Source organism: Cheilinus undulatus, linkage group 14 (genome assembly GCF_018320785.1).
Source record: "Cheilinus undulatus linkage group 14, ASM1832078v1, whole genome shotgun sequence".
NCBI lineage: Eukaryota > Metazoa > Chordata > Actinopteri > Labriformes > Labridae > Cheilinus > Cheilinus undulatus.
Genome location: NC_054878.1, coordinates 41078913 through 41089385, shown reverse-complemented (window position 1 = coordinate 41089385; position 10473 = coordinate 41078913). Strand labels below are relative to the sequence as shown.

The 10473-nt window shown below is 38.7% G+C and overlaps 1 protein-coding gene and 1 non-coding gene across 6 annotated transcripts in view; both read right to left on the bottom strand.

The window, feature by feature from the left end:
• Positions 1 to 1301: 1301 nt before the first annotated feature.
• trnal-cag lies at positions 1302 to 1384 on the bottom strand. Its single transcript has one exon. It is a non-coding gene; the product is annotated as a tRNA-Leu (tRNA).
• A 1493-nt stretch (positions 1385 to 2877) lies between these two features.
• The window catches only part of afdna (afadin, adherens junction formation factor a), a 169966-nt gene continuing 162370 nt past the window's right edge, over positions 2878 to 10473 (bottom strand). For all 5 annotated transcript variants that reach the window (XM_041804829.1, XM_041804833.1, XM_041804830.1 and 2 more), the window contains 2 exons: positions 6742 to 6826; positions 2878 to 6646 (listed from right to left, as the gene is read on the bottom strand). In XM_041804829.1, the coding sequence (XP_041660763.1) occupies positions 6493 to 6646; positions 6742 to 6826 (239 nt within the window). In that variant the 3' untranslated portion in view covers positions 2878 to 6492. The remainder of the gene's footprint in view (positions 6647 to 6741; positions 6827 to 10473) is intronic.

The following is a 10473-nucleotide window of genomic DNA, read 5'->3' as shown; positions in this document are numbered from 1 at the left end:
GTTTTGAAGCCTTTTGAGGAAGAATGTTGTCCTTATTGATATTCCTACTTTGAATCAGTATTGAGCTCAACAGTGTGTTTCAGAAAATGCCGTTCATTTCCTCCACTGCAGATCGGATCATTAGGCATAACTTCATAGCTCTCAATGATGGGCTTACCGCGAGCTACCTGAATGTGAAACAGAAATATGTGCTCCTGTAGGTTTCAGTGGGCCTCAGAAGATTTCCAGCTTTCAAATTGTGCCACTTGAGTAAGTTTAAGGCTTTCTAATTACCTCCGCCAAGGAGGTTATGTGATTGGCAGGGTTTGTCAGTTAGTTTGTTTGTTAGCAACATAACTCAAATAGTTATGGATGGATTTTGATGACATTTTCAGGAAATGTCAGAAATGGCATAGGGAAGAACTAATTAGATTTTGGGATTAATCCGTATCACTGTCTGGATGCAGGAATTTTTTAAAGGATTCTGTACTATTGGGAGATAGGGCTAATGGTGGAGGTCTGCACTCTCTAACAATGTAAACACTACAATAGATGAGAAAATGTAGAAAAAGGCCTATGTACCGGTACATTCAGGAAGTGTGCCAAATCATTTTTGCCCCATAAGGGCTCAGGTTGCTGGTTGGCTTGGTTCCTGGATTAAAACACTGACATAAGGATTTTCTGATATGTAAATGGAGGATTTAAACTGGGAAATTACCCTCCAGAACCAGTCTACCTCAAAAGTCATCAGTCAGCTTTATTGTCTTGTTCTATTGAGTCAGATGTCCATCAGGGATGTGTGACGCCTGAAATAGAGTATTTGCAGCTTTAGGTGTATAAAAAGTTACCACTGGAGGGTGCTGTTGTTTCAGGATTGTTTCCTCTTTGGATGACAGTTCAGTTTAAATACCTTACCATGCTGAACTATTGGATTGTTCTCCAGTATTGTCTGCTGTTAACACTGAATTGCCTGTTTTGTGGCAAGTAAGTAAACTTACAGCTATCACTGGCTAATTCTTTTGGAGGTGTTAATCAGGAGGTGTTTTGTGTTCTATGTGTTAAGTTATCACAGTACAAACCACATGCTTCCTCAAAACAATTTTTCACTGGATCTTTTTGCAGGCGTTTTATCAAAAAGAGCCCAAATGAGGCAAAACTGTGTATACACTCAATATAAATTATAACCTGAGGCCTATTTGCCAATATGTTACGTTCACAACATATATCAAAGAGAATAATCACAAGAACAGATTATAATACATTATCTGCGTGGTTTAAGAACTGATATGTGTCCAACTTTGTGTTCGAAGAGAAAAAGTTGTTGTCAGAAGTGGGATTCGAACCCACGCCTCCAGGGGAGACTGCGACCTGAACGCAGCGCCTTAGACCGCTCGGCCATCCTGACACATACCGCGATAGGGGCGCCATTGCATTTATAGAGTCGCCGATTAGCACATACGCAACTTCCGGTTTTATTTTGAAATTCCGGCACAAGCCTCCGGTAAGAATTTGGCGTACAACGTTCTAGAACTGAACATGTTGCTGCAGGCACCATTTTTAAGGGGTACAGCCGTGCATTACTTTATGGTGATGCCGGATTATTAAAGTCAATCAGAAAGAAAAACCACAATAATCAAGATTTATTATTTCTCAGGTGAATGTGAATATACACTCACGCGTTCCAAATGGCCCTAGTACTGACTGTTTCACAGAGAATTACAGCAGACTCACATCAAGACACGCTGGTGTAGCACAAAGGGAACGGCATCTTATATTGTACAAACATATGTGACGCTTGGGACAGATCAAACAGCTTGAAATCGTTCTATATTTAATTGAATTATGCTTGTTGTCATCATAAAAAAGACGCTCTGCTGATGTGGAAACTGTAATCCAAATTCGTCCGCGTCTACCCCTCCAAAATGGCGTCCGCCTCAACGTCTTTTTCCTGTTAGCATCAGTAGCTCCATCTGCATTTACGTTCTAGAAACTAAAACGAAGCCTGAACGCTCTGAAATCACTCTCTGGACAATTGCCAATGGTTTAATTGATAGCATGTTATGCCAGTGTAATGTAGATATGGCAAATAACAGGAAAATAGAAATGCGAATACATTCAGAGCTGGAGTCGAACCCTCATTCTTGGCAAAGAACAAAGCGAAACGCTAATGGCTTTAGTCAAGCGAAGTGTGTTTTTACTTGCACATCCGGTTGTGCTACCAAATTAAAGTTCAAACACTCCTTTGAAAGTCAACCATGCAAAAGGGCGGGAACATACAAAAAATAAACGGGGAAATGTTGACGCTTAAAGGGATACTTCAACATTTTGGCAAAATCGCCCATTGCCTTAATTCCTATAGGCTTAGTAATTCGTTCGTTACCTTCAGTTGTCGGTGCAAGCTATTTTAAGATCGCCGCTGCCGAGTTCGGACCTGCTGTGCCAACTCAATGTAAGCAGACGGTATTCTGGCTTTTCCTCATCAAACTCATCAAATACACAATCCAACAACTCCAAAACGCTCTCATGGATACGTTGTGACCTGCACATTCACCATGCTATGAAACTAAGACTATAGGAATTATGGCATGGGAGAAATTGCCAAAATCTTGAAGTATCCCTTTAAATAAAGACCTAGTGTTAATCACCACGAGCACAGCAGTAGTAGTGTTATAAATCAGGAAGACACAAGTAACAGTACAGTGTAATGAAATCAGTTTAATCAGTTATGTGGCTTGACAATGGGAATTATGAAGCTCTGTTCTATCAATTCCCATGTTACATGATTCAAGGATAAAATAAATGCAAATTACATTTAATTTTGCCTTCCTTAGGTGGTCTTATAATGCAGTCAATATGAATATTAACACAGTGAAAAAAGACCACACATCCAGCCTGCACTGTTGAAAAATCTGTATTTATTAATGATTTACAAAAGGCTAAACATGAAACCATTTAAATGATTCAGTTCATTTGAAACCTAAAAAGGAGTTGTCATTGTGGGGGGAGGAGACACGTCGGTGGTGTTTAAACGAGCCAGTTTCTGATCTCACTGTGTAGAGTCGGTTTTGGTGGAGGCTCCTGGAGAGAGAAATTAAATAAAGCCACACACAGGATGGAGTCACTCAAACAAACTGCAGAAGAGATTCAAATGAAACTTTACTAGAATAAATGTTCTTGTACAACTCCAAGGGGTTTGGGTGTGTTCCTTTTTACATCAGAGCAGCAGTTTGGTGAATGTGTTTATGTAAATTGTGTTTATATATATTTGTACAACCACAACTCTATCACCCTGGGATGGTTTACACCTTATATTAAACATCAGTATTGGGTATTAGGATACCAAATTCATTGCACCGAGCTCCAGCATCCACGCAGTGAATTTACAAAACACCTTCCGTGACAATCTGCAGTCAGTACTCACTTGCCTGCCTCTCACACAAATAACGTTATTTCTGTGCCTCTCAGCCCATCTGGCACATTGGCACTACTGATTAACGAGGGCGTATCAGCCACAGTAATGCCTCTTTAACAGCTTTTCTCCCTAATTTTGTCATAAACATGCTTTAAAGAAAAATGCTGATATATAATAAAGTAAATAAACCTTGTGGGTGCTAGTTAGATTGAAATGAATGCATCCATTAAGTATCTAATTCTGTACTTTGTTAATTTTAGTTTTCCCCCGTTAGAGAGTACAACATCTAGTGCTTTTATTTTGAATATGGAGAAAGTGTAGTGTAAGTCTAAGTGTGGCACTTTGTAATGACAAGGCTTTGACGGCCGTGAGCTGCATAGTCCTGCTTCCATGTTGAGTCAAGTTGGACCAAAGCATGTGAATTCACAGATATTGCTAATACACATCTCTGGTTTGCTAAAAGAAGAAGAAGAAAAAGCTTTCTGAGTGAGGAAAGTGAAAGAAAATCAAGAAAATCTTCCAGTCTGACACTCCTGATACCTTGCCAGCTCCGTCTTTCCTTGTTCATGTCAAAGTAAGCAACAGAAAGGAAAATAGGAACAGGCTGATGGACTACAAATGGACTGATTTGTCAGGGACCTACAACAGGTATCAAAGTGATCAATCAGTCTGATTTGTGTCTTGTGCAGTGAGGACATGCTGTAATGGACAAGATAAAAGCCAAAATGGTACCAGATGAAGGGCTGTTTGGGAGCTGACAGACTGGATTATTACTGAGCTGAGCCAAATTATCCAGATCTCTTAAAAGAGGCTTCCTGCAGCTCTTAAATGCTGGTAAAATGTCTTCAGCAGTCTTGACTGTCTAGTTAGCCTTAAGACTTTTTATGAACAATTGGATCTGCTTGTTCTTGTGCATTGATGGCAGGATATTGCATAAAAGAAAGGAAGTTGGGGAAACTGAAAGTTCAAACTACTTTGGCTTCAAGATGCAAAATACAGGGACAGACAAGCAAGAATTATAAGGCAACTTGCAAGATATGCAAAGACGAATTTTAATTTAGGACAACGGGAATCAAAGTTGTTGAGTCAGATGTAAGGCGCCACAAACCAAAACTGGTCTTCTAAGTAGGAAGCTGAGTTCGTCACCTTTTCTGCACCTTTGCTCCCTGATTTTCCTGTTATCTCCAAATAAAGGCCACCAATGCAAAATGGTATCAGCATAACTTTAATTGAGTCCCAAAGAACATGGGCATCCATAAAGATGTTAGTGATTGAGAGCATGATAGAACTGTTTCCCAGAATTGTCTAGAGGTGTACACGTTTGTTTGACATGGCTTCACTACCCTTTTCATTTTGTAAGACCTGTTTCAGCAGGAAGACTTAATGACCTGTTAACATTTCTATTGGTCCTTAGAATTTATTATCAGAGTTCTCATTTTAACTCCATCTGTTTTCAACCTCTCCTGGTTTATCTATGCTGGTGTCCAGGGCCTTAAGAGAGTAGCAACCCTGTCAAAAGAGAGAGAATTCAAATCACTACAATAGAGGCTGGATGGACATAAAGAAGCCATCCTTTTTGCTATCTGGCAGACTTCCACAGATTCCATCAGGGTGGTCTTTTATGCATGCCACTAACGTTAGCGTCTATACTGCTAAACCAGTCTGGATGAAGGCATCCCAGACCGCCTCTGTATGCAGTCTGAGCTATTGGGTATCAATTAGTTTTCAGTACACCTCGCATTAAAGATGACCACTTGGTATCCAAATATCCAAAACAGATATTACTGTAAGGTATAAGCAGGGTTCTTGAATCCATCTGATCTCCCTGAAGCACAGCTGGTGTAAAAACAAAACTTTTCTGTGAGTAACGCAGAAAATCACAGACTATAACCACAGTATGAGAGGTCCCAAATGTAATCCACTTCTCCAAACAGTTTGCAGACACATATTCAATATTAAAAACACATTTTGTGCAAGTTATGTTTTCTCCACAAGGTTTGAAATAAATATCTGTAAAGCAAACTAGGACTTAAAGAGTAGTTTTTCCTTTTATTGTGAAAACCAACATTAATCACATTGTGAGTGAAAGAAATTGTCTTTCTGCCTTAAATTTCGGGAACAATCAGTCAAATGAATCTCACACAACTCTGCAAAAAATGACTATTAGATTTAAAAGAAAGTAAAATCAAAGTTACCTCACGTCTGGGCCAAACATTTATAAATTTTACTCCACTGACAGCGGGGAGACAGTCCAGTTGGATTCTCTGTTAAATCAGGTTAGTTTTGCAGTGTTTTAGTAGCCTGGCAGGTTTCTACAGTAGTAAAAGAATGAGACAGTCGTGGACCCAGATATTTACAGTAATGTTGTGCACTTAAAGATCCTTCTCTGGACTGTTCGATCCTCTTCTGGAGAATCTTTCAATGTTCATCTAAAACATCACCATTAAAAAAAGAAATCCCATGCTTCCTTGCTACGGAATGAAATAACAGTGTTTCACTCACTGAGATTTGATTTTAAAAAAGGAGGAAATAAAAATAAAGATTGGTCTGGAGCTCTCGTGTGGGCGCTTCTGCTGGCATGAAGGGATTTTAACTGAAATCATCATGATGCAGAACAAAAAGAGCATAAAATAACAGCATAAAATTGTTCATTTTCAGTGAGCTATTTAAAAAAAAATTAAAATGAGAATAAAACTATCTCCACCCCCCTCGCCCCAAGAACCTTTTTATAAACAAAAATATATCCCCCTTTGTGGTGTGATTCTCAAATTCTCACTAGATACAATTAAAACTTTTTTACAGTGCTTTATCATTATATATCTTTGACAGACCGGAACAAGGGGAAGAAAATTTAAGCCATAAATGTCTCTCCTATTGCAACGATATAGCTACGTCGAAAAAAAGTGAATGGTCCAGTTATTCATCGATTAAAATAAAAAAATAAAAGAGGGGAAAAGAACACGGACAGGAGGAGACGGTCAGTGGTTGGGAAAGCGAGCGCCGGCCCTCTCGACCCAGTTTGTGTCCCAGGAGCACCTTAATGTTACCACGGTGGCGGTGATGTGTTTAAGGTGACGCTGGGACGTTAAAGGCTCGGTCTACTACTTGGTGTTGAGCTCGTTCTCCAGCTCCATGAGTTTGCGTGAAGCCTTGACCTTGTTGGAAACCTCCTTCCCCTGAGAGAAGAGACGCTGGCGTTCCTTGAAGGTCAGACTCTCCGGAGCGCCGCTGGGGATCGAGTTCTCCTGCTCCTGACTGCAACACAGACAGACACAGCACCCAGTGATTCAGAAATATGTGGGCTCCAAAAAAACAAAAACTAAAAAACAGAAAGATAACAGAAATGTTACCTCTTCGTCCATTTGTCTCGCGGGTCCTTGTAGACTTCTCCTGATCCTACAACTCCTGCTGAGTTTCCAGTGTACGAGTTAAATCCTGCACGACGGTCACGAGTCACACAGCAGACAGACATGACGCAAGAGATCAGTTAGCATCCATCATATGAACAACTTTTATCATCTGAAACATCAGAGGCAGAAGCTGCTGGATGATAGCTGTAAGGGTCTCTGATATCTCTATCCCATTACTTCTCAAAACTCCTTCAATGCTATTTATTGATTCACAGTCTTATTAATCAGAGACCCTGGTTGCCTGAACCCAGCAGCTTCTCCAGTCCATATCGGTTCATTTTCCCACAGACCAGCCTGAGCAGGAGGAAGTAAGAGAGTGAACAAGCATTAGGCAGAAACAGTCAGATCTCAGTGAGCTACAGCAGCAAGCCGAGAGAAGAGAAAGAAAGAGTGTTAAAAAGCTGTCAAAGGGCCATTCAATAGCAGCAAAAATGGTCTGTGGAAGGGTCTAAGGCCAAGGTCACCATCATGAAACGTCACACCTAACATTAAACAAATTAAATCTGACTGCTTTTCTTTGTCACAGTAAAATCTCAGCTTCATAAGAGGAGTTTGAATATGTGAGATTTTTTAGGAATCTAGCATCTTAAAAAAATATATTTTATGTGAAGAAAAAATCTAAATCTTAGAAGGATGGTGGCCTTGACTTTTACCCCAGAAGAGATGTTAATCAGCTGGCTCATGTGTCCCTGTGTCTTTCTAAATACCATGATGGACCAGTCCAAGCGGGACCGCCAGAGCCAGATTTACCTGATTGGTTTGTGCCTACATTTCCTCAGAGTCTGCGGGTTTTTATTCCCAGACAAGCTGAAGTCAAACTAAGCTGGTTCAAGGTGTTTAATGATAATAATAATATTAATAATTTGTTTTTATTTCTGTCAGCAAATCATATGAAATAAAAACCAACATGAATTTGATCCAAGTGTATAAAAAGCCACGTGCCAAATTCCAGACCAAAATATTACAGAGAGGAGTGGTTTGGCAGGAATGTCAGACATTACAGAGATTCCCATAGGGATGAATGGACTTCCTGTTGACTTACCTCTGTAACCATATGGAAAACGAGGCTCTCGCTTCAGACAGCACAAACTACTAAGTAAAAGTTATAAAAAAGATTGTTTTTGTTCCACTGGGTAACTTAGACAGAGCAACTAAACAGCTGTCGCATTAACTGGGATCGATGGATGTCAGTGAGTCATTTTGTACATGCACTACTGCATCTTTCTTGATGTATAACAGAGTTAAACAGTGTATTTGACAGAATAAGCTCTTTGAAGCTGCCTCCTAGCTCTAAGTCATAATTTAAGACCAAGGTTAAAATAGTTTTGGATTTCTTATTAGTTTTTTATTTTTTTAGTTTTTACCTTTTGTTTTAGATTTCAGTTAAGTTTTTCCTGCTGGTTTCTTAGTTTAGTTGAGTTTTAATTTTGAAAAAATACTTCATTTTAGTTTAGTTTTTATTAGTTTTAGTGTTAGTTTTTTAGCAATACAGGACACCTGTCAACGGCCAGACCCAAAAGGGCTCTTCAGTTTTTATTTTATTTATTAAATTTTTATATTTGTATAAAACTAACACCTAAAATTGACCGTTGCGTGATTATTATTTTTTTTTCTGCAATCAATAAGGCCACTTTACTCTGTCCAGACCTGGGTGTTCATGTCAGTCTTCTGCTGTCAAAGACTAAAACTAAGGAGATTTTGTCTCTAATTTTATTTCGTTTTAGTTTTGTCAACACAATACTTAGTTTTAGTTAGTTTTAGTTTTTCTTATAAAGCTCAGTTTTTATTTAGTTTCAGTTAACTAAAATGATTTTTACCTTTTAGTTTTAGTCATTTAGTTAGTTTTAGCTAACTATAATAACCTTATTTCAGACATCATAAAAAGCAAATGTTCATCAGAATTCACATTATCCAAAGAGATTTAAATATAGATTGAGAGTATAGAGTTGTCCTGAAATGAAAACAATTAAATTTTAAGTGTGACTGAATCATGACTAACTGTTTAAAACTAGCAATTTATCATGATTTTAAAAATGTCTCGTTTGAAAGCTCAGAGTGGTGGATTTTTTTCTTAATAAAGCAAACCTTTTTATTTATTATTATAGCCGGAGGTCCTTGTGTATCACAAACTGCTCATTTTGTCTCATTAATTTTTATTAACCTGTGTCACATGGATTTTTAAAAAATTGTGTCATAATGAATATTTACCCCCATATGGAATAAGGATGCTCCAAAGCATTTATTTCTCCATTTGGCTAAATGCTCATTTAAATTTTGTTTTATCGACTTGTCTAAAGAGGAGAAAATACTTAGAAAACAGTCAAATTCATCACAGGGTCATTGTGTTAGCGGGTGTGCTGTGAGCCTGATATTCTCAACAGCCTGGCTAACATTAGCAGCTAGCACCGTCAGCCTTTGTTCCACTTTGCAGATTAATATTGCGCTTTGATATGTCGCCTCTTTTCACTTCGGTTGAATAGTTATATGTGAGTTTAACCCTCAACAGCCAACAGAGCACTTGATTTCCATGTACAACTTAAAAAAACCGTCATGCTGCACTGTTCCTACTACATGCTAGCCGCTAAGCTACCACATAGCTTCTCATATTCATGTCTGGTGAGGTGCCGGGGGAAAACTCAGACAGGGTGGCAGCGGGCATTAACTGAAGCTTCAGCAACCTCTAGTGGCAGGAGGTTCATTTGTTTAAAAGAGCATTATAGACTCTAATTTCATGCCCATGTTTATAAAAAATTATAGCTTAGAAGTTTAACTGGCTCGTAAATCTCACGCTGGCTATTTTGATAAACAAATTTAACCCTTTAACTGCGTACATCCCTACGTTGGAAGAGCACATAATTATTACTCCATGGCTAAAAGGACTTGTTTTGGTCTTTTCATTGGATTTGTTGACAGAAAGTTCTAAAGATCCATGTTTTCAGTGTTCTTTCACAACTTAAACCAGAGATCAGGAATTCATATTTTCTGTATTTAGATCTTGAGAATAAAATGTTACAAACTCTGTGCAAGGTGAAAAATTGAAACCACAGGCTGACAGGGAGCTTCTTCTTTAAAGAGTGATTGAGTCAATACCTGGGCTGTTACTGGTCTTAGATTCAGACATGGAACATCAAATCTCAAATGACTTGGTTGTGGATCAAAAGATACTGATGAGGAGTTTGTTTTTGTGTTTTAGATGAGCTAAAGGACACGTCTGGTACAGTTCAGACGCAGACACAGCGACAGGGTGTGAACCCAGACAGATCCATCCAGCTGGCAGCTCCTGAGCTCTTTTTCTTTTAGATTTTATAACCCAAAAGCTTAGAGAGATCTTAAGCGTAGTTTGGGACAAGATCAAGCCGGGTCTTTCTTCACTCTCAGACCACATGAACACAAAGTGGCAGAGAACAAAGTAACCACAGAGAAACAAGCCAAAAACATTCCTCTGTGGAGCCAAAAGAAATGGGAAATTATACTGCTGGCACTGCTACTGAAAATTTTTATATTCAGCAAAAAGCATCCACTGGATTTCCATGAATATTTACGGTTGTGAATGCTTTTCATTTTGCTTTTCTTTTGGCAGACTCTTCATTTTTGGGTTTCCTGCATGAAAATAGTGTTGTTTAAAAATCTCTCTTTGGATATCTGAATTTACTCCCTCAAAAATGGAATTTA